The sequence below is a fragment of the Thamnophis elegans genome, chromosome 2 (assembly GCF_009769535.1).
Source record: "Thamnophis elegans isolate rThaEle1 chromosome 2, rThaEle1.pri, whole genome shotgun sequence".
Taxonomy (NCBI): Eukaryota; Metazoa; Chordata; class Lepidosauria; order Squamata; family Colubridae; genus Thamnophis; species Thamnophis elegans.
This window is the reverse complement of record NC_045542.1, coordinates 152,336,046-152,355,061: the sequence shown is the minus strand read 5'-3', so window position 1 is coordinate 152,355,061 and position 19,016 is coordinate 152,336,046. Positions and strand designations below refer to the sequence as shown.

The window sequence follows — 19,016 nt, the reverse complement described above, 5'->3', positions numbered from 1 at the left end:
AAATTGGTTGCAGGTGTGGTCTTACTAGGATTTTATAAAGTGGTACTTATACTTCACGCGATCTTGATTCTATGCCTCTGTTTATACAACCCAGGATTGTATTAGCATTTTTCACTGCTGTTGTACACTGCTGGCTCATCATTAAGTGATCATCCACTAGGACAGTGGTCTCCAACCTTGGTAACTTTAAGACTTGTGGACTTCAATTCCCAGAGTTCCTCAGCCAGCTTTGCTGGCTGAGAAACTCTGGGAGTTGAAGTCCAAAGGTCTTAAAGTTGCCAAGGTTGGAGACCACTGCACTAGGACTCTTTAAGATCCCGGTCACAGTGGCTGTTTTTGAGCCAGGTCTCACCTAATCTGTACTGTGATTTTTCCTGCCTAAATGTAAAACTTTGCTTTTCTCCACATCGAAATTCATTTTGTTGGATAGGGCCCATTGTTCAAGTTTGTTGAGATCTTTTTGGATCCTGAGCTTATCTTCTGGAGTATTCGCTATTCCTGCCAGTTTAGTGTCATCTGCAAATTTGATAAGCCCCTCCTCCTATTCCCTCATCTAGGTTTTGGAATCAAACTGAGTTGCCTCTGTGTCATGGTGTAATGATGTGCAAGGCAGCATAATTAATAAATTAATTGCAGTGTTATTTATTGACTTGGAGGCCTTGGAAAGATGACATGGTGTTAATTAATAGCAAATATTATTTAAGTATTTTAGTAGTATATAATAGCTAAGTGCTTATTTGATTTTAAATATATTTACAACCAAATAGAGGTAGTCCTCAACTTACAACATAAGTTCTCTTAGTGACCATTCAAATTTACAGTGGCACTGAAAAAAGGGACAGGACCATTTTTCATGCTTATGATCTTTGCATTATCTCTATGATCACATGATCTAAATTCGGATGTTTGACAACTGACTTGCATTTATGACAGTTGCAGTGTCCTGGGATCATGTGATCCCCTTTTGCAACCTTCCGAAAAGCAAAGTCAACGGGGAAACCAGATTCATTTAACCACCGGGTTACTAATTTAGTCACTGCTGTGATTCACTTAATGACTGTGGCAAGAAACATTGTAAAATGGGGCAAAACTCACTTAACAGATATTGAAGAAATCCAATTTTACACCCTCGGACTAGAAGACCTCCAAGGTCCCCTCCAACCAGTGGTGGGTTTCAAATTTTTTTAGAACCATATCTGTAGGTGTGGCCTGCTTTGTGGGAGTGGCTTGCTGGCCATGTGACTAGGTGGGCATGGGCAACTTGTAAAATGTGGCGAAACTCACTTAACAATGCTTTGCTTAAAAACCAAAATGTTGGCTTAGGAACTCTGGCATTTGAAGCACACAAGTCTTAAAGCTGTCAAGTTACAAGACCCTTGCACCCCTAACCCTTTAGAAAAAAAACCCAGGGGTGTTCAAACTTGACAGCTTTAAGACTTGTGGACTTCAACTCCCAGAATTCCTCCTCTAGTCATGTTGGCTCAGGAACTCTGGCATTGAAGTGTGCAAGTCTTAAAGCTGTAAAGTTACAAGACCCTTGCACCCCTAACCGTTTAGAAAAAAACCCTCCAGGGGTGTTGAAACTTGACAGCTTTAAGACTTGTGGACTTCAACTCCCAGAATTCCTCCTCTCGCTCTTCATCTTGATGATGTGCGGACGGGTGAGGGGAGGGAACTGGAACCGGTTCTAAACGGCCCCGTAGATTTGTGGAACCTCTTTTATAGAAGAGCTTAGAACTGGCAGGAACCCACCCCTGCTTCCAACTCAGTTATTTTGTTAACAACTAAATGTTTTGGTGGGATTGGAAGACAATCCCACCAAACAAGATGGGTGACAATCCCACCTCACCCTAGTTTCCATTTCCGGTTGACCTTTGCAGGAGTGGCAAAAATAAATGAATAAGTAAACAAAAAAAGGGAACTCTCCCTAAACTTTGATGCTCAAGCATTATTACATCCTCTAGGAAGAACAAAATGGCCTTCAACTTCTTGGCATCGGCACCATGAGTCAGGAGATCACCATCAAGACGTTCTGCTCCGAAGTGACCTGTTCCATCTGCTTGGAGTATTTCAGAGACCCCGTGCTGCTTCAGTGCGGGCACAATTTCTGCCACGACTGCGTTATGAAATACTGGAGGGAGTTTGTTTTGCAGTACATTTGCCCCCAGTGCAAAATGGCCAGCGGGACGGAGGGGGTTCTCCCAAACAAATCCCTGGAAAAATTTGCAAGGTTGCTCGAACAGCGGAAGCAGGAGGCAGGAGGCAAAGAGGCCTGCGAGAAACATCAGGCGCCTTGGAAATATTTCTGCAAGAATCACCAAGCCCCCTTCTGCAAGTGGTGTGCTGGATCCAAAGATCATGAAGGTCACGTCAAGATCTCCTTGGAGCAAGCAACCCAAGAATTTAAGGTGGGTAGATGGAAATCTTCTGTTTCTAAAATGCTGGAATAATAATGATCTGGGTTTGTGTTTTTTTTTAAATGTGGACAAAAACCTGGGGCAGGAGCTGGCTGTGGGATTCTGGGAATTGAAATCCACACATTTTTAAAGGGAATATTTTTAGCTCAGGGTTGAAATGTGGGGTCCTTGGTGCTCTCTGAGCTTGCTTCTTTTCCTGCAGCTCTCTTTCGTTATCCAAACTAGGTAACTAGCACTGATGATGTTACCTAGTTGGGTAATGAAATGTCTGCAAGAAAACAAGCAAGTTCAGAGAGCACCAAGGACCCCTCACATCTTAAAATTAGTGTGTGTGTGTGTGTGTGTGTGTAAACAATGACTTACCCTGTTTCCCTGAAAATAAGACAGGGTCTTATTTTCTTTTGACCCCCCCCCCCCCCGAAATAAGCACTTGGCCTTATTTTCGGGGAGGTCTTATTATTTTTGAGGTGCAAGAGGCGGCGAGTGTGGTCACTTCATGGCTGCTGCTGTGTTGCAATATTTTCAGGGAGGGCTTATTTTTGGGGGAGGGCTTATTTTAGCCCATGCACTCAAAAGCCCGATTGGGCTTATTATCCGAGGAGGCCTTATTTTCAGGGAAACTGAGTAAATGTGCCAGAAAAGATATGCTTGGAGCAAGCAGCACAGGAATTTAAGGTGGGTGGATGGAAATCCTTGTTTTTGAAATGCTAGAATAATAATAGTCTGTTTTTTTTTAAAAAAAAAAAAGTGGACAAAAACATGGGTCAGAAGCTGGTTGTGGGATTATGGGAATTGAAATCCACATATCTTAAAGGTGAATATTTGTACCTCAGGGTTGACATGAGGGGTCCTTGGTGCTCTCTGAACTTGCTTGTTTTCTTGCAGACCTCTTTCGTTATCCAAACTAGGTAACTAGCACTGATTATATTACCTAGCTGGGTAATGAAACATCTGCAAGAAAACAAGCAAGCTCAGAGAGCACCAAGGACCCCACACATCTTAAAGTTACTAAGAGGGGAAACAGTGACTTAAATGGATTTCTTTAAAAAAAATGAAGAAAAATTTTAAAAACTGGACTCTCTTCAATTTGCTGAGTAAAAAAACAAAATGCCTTTTGACTCCTTGAATGGCAAAGCATGAAACACAAACACATCTGTTGCATATATTTTTCCTTCCAAAGGAGTTTATTACATAGTGTAATGATTTGATAAGCTGATGGGATAGTTACAAGTACTGCACAATTGAAAAACCTCAGATTTTAATTTATTTGCTTGTTTAATTTCTAAAAAGCTTTTCTTTTGGACACCCATGGTAATTTCCGTATGTAGTGCACTTCCTTCCATTATTTGCCCTAAACTATGGTTGGGTTGAGAGATGTGGCTAAGATGCTGAGCTTCTTGATCAGAAAGGTCGGCAGTTCGAATCCCTAGCGTTGCGTAACAGAGTGAGCTCCCGTCGCTTGTCGCAGCTTCTGCCAACCTAACAGTTCAAAAGCACGTAAAAAATTGCAAGTAGAAAAATAGGAACCACCTTTGGTGGGAAGGTAACAGCGTTCCGCACACCTTCGGCATTTAGTCATGCCAGCCACATGATCATGGAGACTTCTTTGGACAGTGCTGGCTCTTTGGCTTTGAAACGGAGATGACAACCGCCCCCTAGAGTCAGGAATGACTAGCACATAGGTGCCAGGGGAACCTTTACCTTTACCTTATGGTTGGGTTAAGGCAGGTTTGGACAACATGTGGTCCCGCTATGTCACCAAATTACTGATCCCATTTTAAGTGAATTACAGCTCTCAAAATCTTCTGCCTTTTAATAAAATACAGGTAGTCCTCGACTTACGATCACAGGTGATCCCCAAATTTGTGTTGATAAGTGAGATAGTCATTAAGTGAGTTTTGGCCCATTTTACGACCTTTCTTGCCACATTAGTTTAAGTGAATCACTGTAGTTATTAAGTTAGCAACACGGTTGTTAAGTGAATCTGGCTTCCCTATTGACTCTGCTTATTAGAAGGTCGCAAAAGGTGATCACACGAGTCTGGGATATATGCAACCGTCATAAATACGAGTCAGTTGCCAAGCACTCACATTTTGATCCCATGAGCACGGAGATGCTGCAACATTCATAAGAGTGAAAAATGGTCACGAGTCATTTTTTTCAGTGCTGTTGTAACTTTCTAAGGCAGTCCAATAGGGATTAAATTCCCCGCTATATTCTCACTTAGAGGACTAATTTATCTTTAAAAAAAAGGTTTCTTAGGGCAATCTTTTGAAAGTAAAATAAAACCTCACCAGATGGAACACTTTCACTTCTTCTTTCCTTCCGGAGCCGTCTCCGACTATGTCAGTCTGGGGGCTGCCTGTTTGCTGCCGGTTGGAAGCGCTTCCCTTGGGGCGATCAGGGACTTTGTGGTGTCGCTGCGACCAGCAAGGTTTTGTCTTCCAAGTCACTGTCTCTTCGGGACAGTTTAGGTCCTGCCGGACCGTCCAGGGGCAAAAGTGTCATTTGCAGACTCAGACTGTTGAGTCCGCACGATGTATCATCGCAAAGCTGGCTCCTCCCTCCCATGCCATTGTAACTTTGAATGGTCACTAAACAAACTGTTGTAAGTGGAGGACTACCTGCATGTTAATCAAAAAACGTACCTAACATGACTTTGCTCTTACAGCGTCTCCCTCTTAAATCTTGGTCTAGCTATTTTGGGCTCTTGAATGTTGTAGTCCCTAACACCAAGAAAGCCATCGTTTTTTCCACATTTTTATTGTAATCTTGTGTGATTCTTTGACCTTCAGTTGGCCCCAAGCAGTGGTGGGTTTTAAATTTTTTTAGAACCTCTTCTGTAGGTGTGGCCTGCTTTGTGGGAGTGGCTTGCTGACCATGTGCCTGAGTGGGAGTGGCTTGCCAGCCATGTGACTGGGTGGGAATGGCTTGCCAGCCATGTGACTGGGTGGGCGTAGCCAACTTGTAAAATGTGGTGAAACTCACTTAACAATGCTCTTGCTTAACAACCAAAATTTTGGCTCAGGAACTCTGGCATTTGAAGCACGCAAGTCTTAAAGCTGTCAAGTTGCACCCCTAACCCTTTAGAAAAAAAAACCCAGGGGTGTTCAAACTTGACAGCTTTAAGACTTGTGGACTTCAACTCCCAGAATTCCTCCTCTTGCTCTTCATCTTGATGATGTGCGGATGGGCGGGGCGGGGCGGGAGCTGGAACCGGTTCTAAACGGCACTGTAGATTTGTGGAACCTCTTCTATAGAAGACATTAGAACTGGCAGGAACCCACCCCTGGCCCCAAGTGAATGGGCAAGCTAAGAAGTCTGGGGAACAAAAAAGTGAAAAATAGGCCATCGTTGAAGCAATGTTTGTTTGTGGTGAAGAAAGTGGTGGCTTTCTAAAGCAAAAGAGATGGAACTCAAACAATTTGCCTACTGATTTTAATGAAGGAACCTGTTATTAATGACAGATGATCCGCTCAACAAACTTATGTTTTTTTTCCTTTCTTTTCAGGATTATTTCCGTGAGCTCCTTGTTTATATAGAGAATCAGAAAAGTGCAATTCTGCAGCATAAATCGTCTATAGAGAAAGAAAGCCTAGATATAATCGTAAGTGTTGATGTTGCTGGCAAGTCACTATATAAGTTTTTTTTTTAAGTGAATTCCTTTTAATTTGTAAATGTGTAGAATGGCATCTTTCATTTGAAGGAATCTGATCCATGAGGTACTCGAAATCTGGTCTCTAATATGGGATAAATCTAAATACTGCATTCAGTTTTGGTTGCCACGATGCTAAAAAGATGTTGAGACTTTAGAAAGAGTGCAGAGCAATTTAGTGGACTAGAGGGCTGGAGGCTGGGAAGAAAAAAGAGTCCGAGGCTTGAGTTCCTTAAACTGTGTCATATTGGCACCAGCTGGTGAAAACTGACTCTGAATATTCACATGGTTTTCACCTAACTCAAAGTAAAAGTTTGTCACTTTCTCAAAACAATCAGTCACATGGTTCAATCAGGATAATGTCCGGTTGCTAGGTGACTCCAGTTCCCTCCTTCCAAGCCCCTGCAGGAATGTCCTTGATTCCCAAGAGAAATTATTTTGCTTTGACTACAACACCCAAACTATCTTTATTGCCCCCTTCCTATCCTTCTCCAATGTGTCAGCACTGAAGTCTCTCAAAACGGCCTCAGTCAGGCCAGCTTCAGGGTTGACACCTTTTTCTTTGTGTGTACTTCCCATAGAAAGCGACACAGACCATGAAGAAAGTGGTGGAGGATAGGTTTGAGGAGCTACGCCGCTTTCTGAACAGCGAAGAACATACTCAGAACAGCAAAATCAGCGAGGTGGAGAAGAATGCCATCCAGAAACAGGAGGAACGAATGGATGAGTTGTTTTGGCAATTCTCTTCTTGCGATAAGATGATGCGAGAATTGCAAAAGAAATGTGGCCAGCAACCAAATGACCTACTGCAGGTAAGCTGGGAGATATTTCCCAGCAGAGGTTTATTACCACAATAACTAAATATAGATACGTAGAGTTGGAAGGGACCTTGTAGGTCATCAGAGAGCCGAGGTGGCACAGTGTTAAATGCAGCACTGCAGGCTACTTCAGCTGACTGCAGTTCTGCAGTTTGGCTGTTCAAATCTCACCGGCTCAGGGTTGACTCAGCCTTCCATCCTTCCGAGGTGGGTAAAATGAGGACCCGGATTGTTGTTGGGGGCAATATGCTGACTCTGTAAACCGCTTAGAGAGGGCTGAAAGCCCTATGAAGTGGTATATAAGTCTAACTGCTATTGCTATTGCTATCTAGTCCAACCCCCCACCCAAGCAGGAGACCATACACCAAATTCTTACTCCTGTGTTCATTATTTATCAGTTGGAAACCTGGGGCTCTGCAGACAGTGAACTTCAATTCCCAACAGCCTAAACGAGCATGTTCAAAAGGGGTTGAATGCTGGGAATTATAGTTTATTTACATCTAGACTGCCAGGGTCTATATCAGGGGTGTCAAACTTGGTTTCATTAAGGGTCACATCAGGGTTTTGTTTGCCCATGAAGGGGGAAGGCAGGTGGATGGGTGTGGCCAGGATGGGCATGGCCAGCTCGACATCACTTGTGTTAGGGATGCCTGCAGTACTCTTGCCAACGAAAACAGATCTGTGACCCTCCCGACCTCCATTTTTTGCTGGAAGAGGCACCACGGGCCAATCCTTCACTGTTTCCAGAGCGGCTCCGCGGGATCCAAGCACCCCACAGGCCGGATTCAGCCCCCGGGCCTTGAGTTTGACACCCCTGGTCTGCGTATTCCCATTGGCACAATATTAGGTGGGTTACTCAGAAGTATGTTCCACATTGTAGTTAGTGACGCTCCTCCTAGCAGGAGTGGGAACCTGAGGCCCATTAGAGACCCTTTGTTTGCCACAATATAAAAAAAGATGTTGAGACTCTAGAAAGAGTGAAGAGAAAAGCAACAATGATGATTAGGGGACTGGAGGCTAAAACAACAGTTGCAGGAAATTGGGTATGTCTAGTTTAATGAAAAGAAGGGCTAGGGGAGACATGATAGCAATGTTCCAATATCTCATGAGCTGCCATAAAGAAGAGGGAGTCAAGCTATTTTCCAAAGCACCTGAGGGCAGGACAAGAAGCAATGGGTGGAAACTAATCAAGAAGAGAAGCAACCTAGAACTAAGGAGAAATTTCCTGACAGTTAGAACAATTAATCAGTGAAACGACTTGCCTCCAGAAGTTGTGGGATGCTGGAAGTTTTTAAGAAGAGATTGGACAACCATTTGTCTGAAGTGGTGCAGGGTTTTCTGCCTAAGCTGGGGGTTGGACTAGAAGACCTCCAAGGTCCCTTCCAACTCTGTTATTCTGTTCCAAATCTTTCTGATCTTCAAATCCTACCATCTATCACCATTGACCTGGCTGTTGGCTAGAAAGTCTAGTTCAGTTGTAACTGGATGGCTACAAAAGCCCCACCTTTTCTGTGCTGAAATGCAACTTCAACCGTTGCCCTGTTCCACAAAGGTGTCTTTAATTCAGGTTTCTCAATTTCCCAATACAGGTAATCCTAAACAGCTTGCTTAATGGCTGTTTGAAGTTACAGTGGACTTCCCTAGACCAGGGGTCAGCAATCCGGGGCTCTTGAGCCGCGTGTGGCTCGTTTATCCTTCTGTTGCGGCTCCCTATTGCTCAAAACTTGCGTCACAATTGTCAATGTGTGATAACTGCTGCCATACGATTTACTGAGCTTTTTGAACCCCCCAGTAGGCCAACTATGGATAAATCCAAGAAAAGAAAAGTTTCAAAAGAAAACAGAATGTTTAATTCAACTGCATATGTTAGTTTTGGGCTCCCGGTGTTTTCTGTGGGAGACGGGTCCAAATGGCTCTTTGAGTGTTTAAGCTTGCTGACCTCTGCCCTAGACCTACTAACAACCTGATTTTGGAGTTATGATGGCTGCACACATGCACACCTGTTGGACTGTGATATCACCTTTTTGGGCACTTGGCAACCTGCTCACCTTCATGGCTTTTTATAGTGTCCTGTGGTCATGTGACTGCAATTTGTGATTATTATTATTTTTTGGCTAGTGTTTTCTTCCAATTTCCAGCAAAACTCCCCCCCCCAAAATGACGCCCATGGGGAAAAATGAATTCACTTAATGACCACAATGTTCATGTAATGACAGTCGTAAAAAATAAACAGTTGCAACTCTGAATTTGGTCACGTGGTGCCTCAACTTATGAGTGCAAGAAATTGTGATCATAATTCCAGCTTTAACTGTTCTCCTTCCTGTGCTAAGTGGATGGTTCTTTGATGAGCCCAAATATGAGCTGCTATCAACATTTTTAACTTCCAGAATGGTCTGTGACTGGTACTGAAACTGTTCTCTTTCTCTTCTAGGATGTAAGCAGCACTCTAGAAAGGTAAGTTGATCCAAAAAACAAGAGATAATATGTGCAGCAATGCTGAATGTATATTTCCTTGTCCTGTTGTTCTTGAAATGCATTGGAACTAAAGCTACCTGACATCATAAAGCTGGACTGTACATATAAATGTCGGAGGATCATGTCAGCTCCCAAAATGTAGCTCATTTCATCATGTAGGTCAGTGAGGGCTAATCTTTTTCTAAAGGCGTGCCAAAATTGTGTGCACGCGTGCCCCACCCACCTGCACATGTGCGAGTGACCCTCCCCGCACATGCCCATGTGGGGGGAGTTTTTATTTTCCCCAGGCTCTGGAGGCTTTCCTGAAGCCTGGGGAGGGTGAAAACAGCCCTCTCCACCTCCTCGGCATTTATGTACAATGGTATATGTACATCGTTCTTCCTCCTGAAGTCAGTTATAAATTCTTTAATTTTTTTTGGTGTTAAGTGTAAGATTATTTTTTCTTTACACCACAATGTCAGCCCTTGTACTTCCTTTCTATAAGCAGACTCATTGTTCTTATTATTGAGCCCCACTACTGTTGTGTCATCCGCAAATTTAATAATTGCGTTGGTGTTATACAATGGGGTGCAGTCATGTGTGAACAGAGAAAAAAAGGAAGGGGCTTAGCACACAATGTGCTTAGTATCAGAGTAGAAGAATGGTGAGATCCCATCCTTATTGACTGTGATCTATCTGTCAGCAAATCCTTTATCCACAAACAAATCCTCTGATTTATACCCAAATTGGACATTTTAAGAAACAACCTATTGGGTAGAATGGTGTTAAAGGCAGAGCTGTAATCCACAAATAACAACCTTACGTATGTTCCCCCTTTTTCCAAATGATTCAATACAGTATGGACAACAATAGACATAGCATCACCAGTTGATCTATTACTCCTATAAGCAAATTGGTATGGGTCCAAAGCAGTGGTGAAATTCATTTTTTTTTTACTACCGGTTCTGTGGGCATGGCTTGGTGGGCATGGTGTGGCTTGGTGGGTATGGCTTAGTAGGCCTGGCAGGGGAGGGATACTGCAAAATCTCAACTCCCACCCCATTCCATGGGGAGGATACTGCAAAATCTCCATTCCGACCCAACTCTGGGGCCAGCCAGAAGTGGCGTTTGCCGGTTCTCCGAACTCTTCAAAATTTCCGCTACCGGTTCTCCAGAACCTGCTGGATTTCAGCCCTGGTCCAAAATAGATGGAGGACTTGCCTTAATATGGTTCAACACCAGTCTTTCAAAACATTTCATGAAAACAGATTTTAAAGCTACTGGTCATGTGTGTTGGGCCTGGTCTCTGGGTGTTATGTGAATTTCGTTGTAAGGGTATACTTTGTTTATAAGTACAATGACAATAAAGTAATTATAATTAATATTCAAGGGAATCAGGACTTGTTTTATTGGGAGTTCTGGACACTGAATTGAAAAATACTCATGGTAGATTGATATTCTATATGGTAACTGCCGTACATTTATTGTATGCCCTGCAGTGGAAGGATTACAAAATTCCCACAATAGAGGAATGGATGGTAAAAGTGTAAAGAGTTTGCTGAAAAGGCAAAATTGATTTGTTTGGTTAAAGTACTGTTGGAAGAAATGTCCATCTGGGTTCAGTTCCAAGTGAGGAAAAAGACACTGGATTCACAGAAGTTGCTTGGAAAGAAGGTTTATTGATGAACAGGATCACAGGACTTGATATGCTGGGCAAAAAGGGAAGAGATGCGGAGAGTGTCCTGGTTTTATGCCCTCTATTGGGCTTTTGAATTTGAGCTTGTATTCTGATTGGTTGTCAGACTCCCATGGGGCCTTGTAGGGACAACTCTGTAGGCTGTTCTGAGTCCCAAGCTTGGTTGACTCTTGCTGAATGAAGATATAATGAAAGGGCTTTAGGCAATTCCCATTATGGCTCTGCCTGAAGGAGATTCCTATTATGGCTCTGCCTGTTATGTAGAATAGACTGGCTCAGTCCTTAATGGCCCATTGACAAAGGTGGGGGGGGGCAGGGGGCTGAGTTTCTGCCTCCCTTTTAGGGGAAATATTTTGCCCTTTTAATATTTCCTAAAATATTTCATTTTTCTAGGAGGGGTGGGTGGATGCTAACTTCCTACAGTACAAGGAATGAAAACTTTTGGGGAAAATAGGAAACCTTACATGGACTTTTACTAAAAGGAGACAAAAGTGAATGGATGATTCATGGATTTGAAAATGATTACAAATGTGGATTAAATGAAGGGGGTGGGGCTTGAAGGGATTTGCAAAATATTTATGGAGGGGAGATTGGAAATTATGTATATATTTCTTACCTTTTTGTTTTTCGTTTCTTGTCTTTTACTATATGGAGATTCTCGATAAGTAGAAATAAATGAATGAAAGAAAGAAAGAAAATGAATTAATACCCTGTTTCCCATCAGGTGTAAAAAGAAGGAGATTCTGCAACATCTCAAGCTTTTCCCTCCTAAGAATCGGTGGGAACTATGGAACGTATGGGATGCTAACATCTTTCTGAAGAAAGCCTTCAAGCAATTCCAAGGTAAAAGAGGATGCTGGCCAATATATACCGGCAGTCCTCAACTTAGGACTGTTAGGGGTATCTCCATTGGGAGACAGAAAGTAGCGCAGCGGAATGTACAACTAGAGAGAAGGAACGTCGCTAGTAGAAAAAACACACGAATAGAGTCTCAGACACTGCTAGTAAAAACAAGTAGCTTTACTACTAACAATAGCTTCACAAGCAGTGATATTAGATATTTGTCCAAACACAATTCAAAGAACAAACAATTGCTTACAGTCGCAGTTCACGTTCCAGTCATCAAGCGAGCAAGTAGTTATCAAGCATAGGACAAGCAGAGAGAGAGAGAGTGAGATTTCCTGACTCCCTCTTATTGCAAAGTTAATTAGAGCTGATAAGTACATTCACCCAGTTAAAGCAACATCGACCATTTGGTGTTGTATATGCATCTATATTGCCTACCCAACACTAGGAGTATACTCCGAACAAGGACCACAATTGAGCCCAACATTTCTGTTGCCAAGTGAGATAGTTGTTAAGTGAGTTTTATCCCAGTTTACGACCATTCTTGCCACGGTTGTTAATTGAATCCCTGGAGTCATTAATACCATGGTTGTTAAGTGAATCTGACTTGGCTTGTCAGAAGGTCGCAAACATGACCATGGGACACTGCAACCGTCGTAGGTACCAGTCCCCAAGCATCCAAATTGTGATCATGTGACCATGCCGACACTACAGTGGTTGTAAACATGAAAAAGTCATAAGTCATTTTTTTTCAGGACTACTAGTTTAGTTTAGTTTAGTTTAGTTTTATTGATCTTGTATGCCGCCCACTCCCGAAGGACTCCAGGCGGCTTACAATAAAACAAGAGAAGGGGATAATACACAAAACAACATATTAAAATACACAACAGTCACAATTTCCGAGGGGTTGGGTATTTCGAAAGCCCCCCCGGCCTGCTGGAGCAGCCAGGACTTAATGGCTTTGCGGAAGGCCGGGAGGGTAGTAAGGGTCTGGATCTCCACGGGGAGATCGTTCCAGAGGGCTGGAGCTGCTACAGAGAAGGCTCTCCCCCGGGGAGTCGCCAGCTGACATTGGCTGGCAGATGGGATCTGGAGAAGACCTAACCTGTGTGATGTAATCAGTCTATGGGAGGTGATCGGCAGGAGGCAGTCTCTCAGGTACCCAGGTTCAATGCCATGAAGGGCTTTATAGGAAGCGACCAGCACCTTGAAGCGGATCCGGAGACTAATGGGTAGCCAGTGCAGCTCGTGGAGGATAGGTGTGACGTGGGTGTACCTGAGTGCACCCACGATCGCTCGCATGGCTGCGTTCTGGACCAGCTGGAGTCTTCGAACACTCTTCACGGGCAGCCCCATGTAGAGCGCGTTACAGTAATCCAGTCTTGAGGTCACAAGGGCGTGAGTGACTGTCTGAAGGGCCTCCCGATCCAGGTAGGGTCGCAATTGGTGCACCAGGCGAACCTGGGCAAAGGTCCCCCTGGTCACAGCTGACAAATGATGTTCTAAAGTCAGCTGGGGATCCAGGAGAACTCCCAAATTGCGAACCCTGTCTGAGGGGCATATAATTTCACCCCCCCCCCAGCCTGAGAGATGGAATATTTGGCCAATCTTTGGGAGGGAACATCAGTAGCCACTCGGTCTTGTCTGGATTGAATGCCAACTTGTTTACTCCCATCCAGACCCTAAACAGCCTCCAGGCACTGGCACATCACTTCTACTGCTTCGCTGAATTGGCACGGGGTGGACAGATACAACTGCGTATTGTCCGCATATTGGTGGTACTTAATCCCGTGCCGGCGTATGATCTCACCCAGCGGCTTCATGTAGATGTTAAATAGGAGGGGGACAGGACCGAACCCTGCGGCACCCCATAATTGAGGGGCCTTGGGGTCGACCTCTGCCCTCCAACCAACACCGACTGTGACCTGTCCGAGAGGTAGGAGGAGAACCACTGGAGGATGGTGCCTCCCACTCCCACCTCTCGCAACCGTCGCAGAAGGATATCATGGTTGATGGTATCAAAGGCCGCTGAGAGGTCAAGGAGCACAAGGATAGAGGGGTGGCCCCTATCCCTGGCTCACCAGAGATCATCGATCAGCGCGACCAAAGCAGTTTCCGTGCTGTAACCAGGCCTGAAACCCGACTGAAAGGAATCCAGATAATCGGTTTCATCCAAGGACCGTCGGAGTTGAGAGGCCACCACTTTCTCAACAACCTTCCCTACAAAGGGGAGGTTGGAGACTGGATGATAGTTACTCAAAATGGCTGGGTCCGCAAAGGTTTCTTCAGGCAGGGTCTCACCACCGCATCCTTTAGGAGGAGCGGGAAAGTTCCCTCCCGGAGAGAGGTGTTAACTATCATCCGGATCCAGCCGCGTGTCACCTCCCTGCTGGTCGAGACCAGCCAGGAGGGGCACGGGTCCAGTATACAAGTGGAGGCACTCACCGCTCCCATGGCCTTGTCCACTTCCTCAGGAGAAGCAAGTTGAAAATCAATCCATAAAGTATGCTCAAGACCTTCCCCCAGTACTTCGGCTGGTACCGTGCAATTGGAGTCCAGCTCTGTCCGAATCCAAGTGACTTTATCCGTTAAATACTGAACAAATTCCTCAGCTCTACCTTGTAAAGGGTCATCCGCATCCCTCCCTTTCAAGAGGGAGCGGGTTATTCTAAACGAGGCGGCTGGGCGTGATTCAGCAGATGCAATAAGGGCGGCAAAATGCGAACATTTCGCCGCCTGTATTGCCACGAGATAGGCTCTGATAAAGGCTCTCATCAGTGCTCGGTCTGACTCAGATTTACTGGCCCTCCAGCGGCGCTCTAGGCATCTCTTTTGGCGCTTCATCTCCCGGAGTTCCTTGGTAAACCAAGGAGCCCTCCTGGATCCGCTGCCTCGGAGAGATCGCAAAGGCGCAATCCGGTTTAGAGCCCCCGCTGCCGCTGTATTCCAGGCAGCAACTAAGGACTCCACCGTTAACTGTTGTTAACTTTGAACAGGCATTTAAATGAGTGGTTGTAAGTCTGTACCAGACTCTCTCAGTTATCACACTTCTAACACCAACCACCCGAAGCCCCATTAAACAAATACCTTTGTATTGTAGTTTAGAAGTTATTTATTTGCTATTTTGCACACCTGTGTGCTTTATAAAGTCAGCTCAGTTATTTTCTTATTCGGTGCTGCATTAAAATAAAATGATTCACTATTAAATGGAAAAGGGGGGGGAAGAAGGGGAAAACAAAAAAGAAAATATTAAATATAATTATATATTCAAGAGTGAGATATAAAGGGGGAAAACATAACTAGGGTAGACTAATGAAGGTAAGGGAATAAGAAATAGTACTAAATTATATTTGGGTTGGCAGAAATACCATCCCAAGGAAACATAAACTGAGTTTTGAAATATACACCAACAATAATAGAAAAAAGAAAGAGAGAGAGGAGGAGAGAATGAAAGGAAGACGGGGGAAAGAAGAAAGAGGTAAGGAGAGGAGGATGGAAGCGGGAGAGAGAGAAGGAGAGAGGGTAGGAAGGGGAAGAGCAGGAGTAGGAGAAAGGTAAGGGAAGAAGGAAGGAGAAGGAGAGGAGGAAGGAAGAAAGTAAAGAAGGGAGGGAGAAAAGAAAGGGAAAACAAGGAGGTGTTACAAAAGGAGGAAGGGATGGTGAATAAAGCAACCCAAAATGTACATTATAACTTATTAAATGAAATAATAAATGTATAAAAATGATAAATGTAATGAATAACAATTACGTAAATGTATACTTGGTATGTAAGAGAATAAAAAAAAATCTTTGAAATAAAACGATTCACAAACTTTAGGGAGGGAACTCTTGACTTAAGGGAGCAGGGGGAGTAACAGAGAGTATTAAAGAGAACAAATGAAGACAATCTGCATGATCAAACTTTGTTTTCTTCTCCAGAAAGTCTGAAATTGGGGTTCTCCCTGCAGCAAGGTAAGTTTCCGGACTAGCATAGACAAAATTAGGAGAGAGGGAGGCTGTTCAGACCTCTTTCTTGCCATCTTCATCATCACCTTTTAATGAACCCATAATTCCCTTGCGGGGTGGCAACTGAATGGAGCTGAGTGTTTACTGGCTGGATGCCCTTCCTGTTGCCAATGCAGAGTTTTGTTCAACAGGTATATTCTCACTGTGCCCAGAGAGAGAAATATCTCCCTCTACCTAGCATCGAACTCACAGCCTCCTGATGGTGAGTCGAGAGCTCTACCTCTGGACCACCGCAGAAATCCTCTTTCTTGCCATCTGAATGGCATTTAATTAAAAAAGAAGTTATTTGCCTCAGAGGCAGAGGATAGAAGAGAATCCACGTTTGATCACACCAGCTTTCTGTGACTTTAAAGATGGTTTTTTTAAAGAGGGAGGTGGGGCTATGATTATATTGTTTTAACTATTGGTTTTATTTGTTATGGATTTATTTTTTTATTCCCTGGTTAGAGTTTCTTTTGGAAACTCTTATGTGGCCACCATGGAGCCCAAATTTTCCGTTGCTAAGTGAGACAGTTAAGTGAATTTTACCCCTTTTTACAACCTTTCTTGCTATAGTTGTTAAACTAGTAACAACGCTGTTGAGTGAAAGCAGCTTCCCCGTTGACTTTGCTTGTCAAAATGTCGCAAAAGGGGATCACATGACACCGGGGAGATTGCAACCGTCATAAATACATGCCAGTTGCCAAGCATCTTCATTTTGATCATGTAACCGTGGGAATGCTCCAACAGTTGTAAGTGTGAAAAAAGACCATAAGCCACCTTTTCCAGTGCTCTTGTAACTTTGATCGGACACTAAACAAATGGTTGTAAGGTGAGGACTACCTAAATAAACAGCACAGGTAGATAAATAACTAAAATCTTTTTCAGTCTGAGTTTGGCGCTTTATTCAAATTACTTTTACTAGATCCAGACATGCATGGGAGTAAAGACTAAAAATGTTTGGGTGTCAGGGTTCCGATGGATGCCCTAATTCAGGGGTGAAATTCAGCAGGTTCTGGAGAACCGGTAGTGAAATTTTTGAGTAGTTCGGAGAACTGGCAAATGCCACCTCTGGCTGGCCCCAGAGTGGGGAGGGAATGGGGATTTTACAGTATCCTTCCCCCAGGAGTGGGGAGGGAATGGGGATTTTGCAATATCCTTCCCACGGGAGTGGGGAGGGAATGGGGACTTTGCAGTATCCTTCCCCCGGGAGTGGGGAGGGAATGGGGATTTTGCAGTATCCTTCCCCCAGGAGAGGGGAAGGAATGGGGATTTTGCAATATCCTTCCCACGGGAGTGGGGAGGGAATGGGGATTTTGCAGTATCCTTCCCACGGGAGTGGGGAGGGAATGGGGATTTTGCAGTATCCTTCCCCTGGGAGTGGGGAGGGAATGGGGATTTTGCAGTATCCTTCCCCCAGGAGTGGGGAAGGAATGGGGATTTTGCAATATCCTTCCCACGGGAGTGGGGAGGGAATGGGGATTTTGCAGTATCCTTCCCCTGGGAGTGGGGAGGGAATGGGGATTTTGCAATATCCTTCCCACGGGAGTGAGGAGGGAATGGGGATTTTGCAGTATCCTTCCCCCGGGAGTGGGGAGGGAATGGGGATTTTGCAGTATCCTTCCCCCAGGAGTGGGGAAGGAATGGGGATTTTGCAATATCCTTCCCACGGGAGTGGGGAGGGAATGGGGATTTTGCAGTATCCTTCCCCCGGGAGTGGGGAGGGAATGGGGATTTTGCAGTATCCTTCCCCCAGGAGTGGGGAAGGAATGGGGATTTTGCAATATCCTTCCCACGGGAGTGGGGAGGGAATGGGGATTTTGCAGTATCCTTCCCCCAGGAGTGGGGAGAGAATGGGGATTTTGCAATATCCTTCCCCCGGGAGTAGGGAGGGAATGGGGACTTTGGGGTAGGGTTTATATTAGGCACGCCCTTAAAAATCGGGGTTGGTCTTATTTTGTGGCTAGGTCTTATTTTGGGGGGTTGGTCGTAGTTTTGCGGTAGGTCTTATTTTCAGGGGTAGGTCTTATTTTTGGGGAAACACAGGGTTTGCTTCCAAGATTGCTCCCCCAACCGTCATGCTTGCTTATCTGCATCTTTTACTTCTTCCCTCCTCCAGCGGTGATAACTTTAGACAAGAAGACGGCTCACCCTCTACTCCTCCTATCGACAGACTGCAAAAGCGTGACGCTGGGAAACGAGGAGCAATCGTTTCCAAAGAGTCGTAAGCGATTTGACACGAGCCACATTGTGCTGGGCTGCGAGGAGTTCAAGAAGGGCCGGAGCTATTGGGACATTTCCATGGGCCACGAGGGGGACTGGACAGTGGGCGTGGCTCAAAAATCTGTGAAGAGGAAGAATACCATCTCCATTGAGCCCAAAAGTGGCATTTGGGCCATCGGGAAGCGTGGCAGTGACTATTTTGCTTTTGAAACTCACAATTGTTCTCCGCTGCAACCCAATCAGGAGCCGAGAAAGATTCGGGTCTTTTTAAATTACCCCGGGAAGCATTTGTCTTTCTTTGACGCCGATGAAGCAACAATACTTCATCATACCTACACAAACACAGCCTCCAAAGAGGCCTTTGTTCCTTTTTTTCACCTCTCTCACAAGGCTGTTCTCACCCTGACCCCCTAAGTTGACTGGAAGGAAGGATGTTGGTGGCTTTTAAAAGCCTCGCACTCCAATTTCCATGACGCAGCCTTACAAAGGAGACAAGCAACACATCAACCACACTTTTAGTTTGCCTTTTTTTTTAAATTTTGGATTCTTATCCGAATCTAATTCATTCAAAACACCAGCTTCTTGCTTCTAACCAAGGAGCTTTCCAAAGGACTTTTTTTTAAAAAACAGGGGAAGCTTTTAATGCAAACTCTAAATGTACGCTTCACATAGAGCACGGGGTTAATGTTTTAAGTTTGTGTATCTGAAACTCGAGTTGATGCGATGGTTATGGTTTTCAGTGTTGAGATGTATTAAAACTGGTTGAGTTGATGTCTGCTTCCTTTCCTCCCCCACCCCCAGCTTTAGAAAAATATTGTGCAGGTACAGTTAGTCCTTGACTTACAACCACAATTGGCCCGAAAAATTTATGTTGCTCAGTGAGACATTTGTCAAATGTGTTTTGTCCCACTTTACGACTTTTC

General features: G+C 44.4%; 1 protein-coding gene across 1 annotated transcript; it reads left to right on the top strand.

Moving 5' to 3' along the window:
- Nucleotides 1–1,970: 1,970 nt before the first annotated feature.
- On the top strand, nucleotides 1,971–18,713 carry LOC116524094 (E3 ubiquitin-protein ligase TRIM39-like). The gene is made up of 6 exons (XM_032239178.1): nucleotides 1,971–2,408; nucleotides 5,929–6,024; nucleotides 6,654–6,884; nucleotides 9,322–9,344; nucleotides 11,765–11,883; nucleotides 17,900–18,713. Exons 1-6 carry the CDS (start codon nucleotides 2,004–2,006, stop codon nucleotides 18,505–18,507), a joined length of 1,482 nt encoding a protein of 493 aa, XP_032095069.1. The 5' UTR covers nucleotides 1,971–2,003; the 3' UTR covers nucleotides 18,508–18,713.
- The last annotated feature ends 303 nt before the right edge of the window (nucleotides 18,714–19,016 follow it).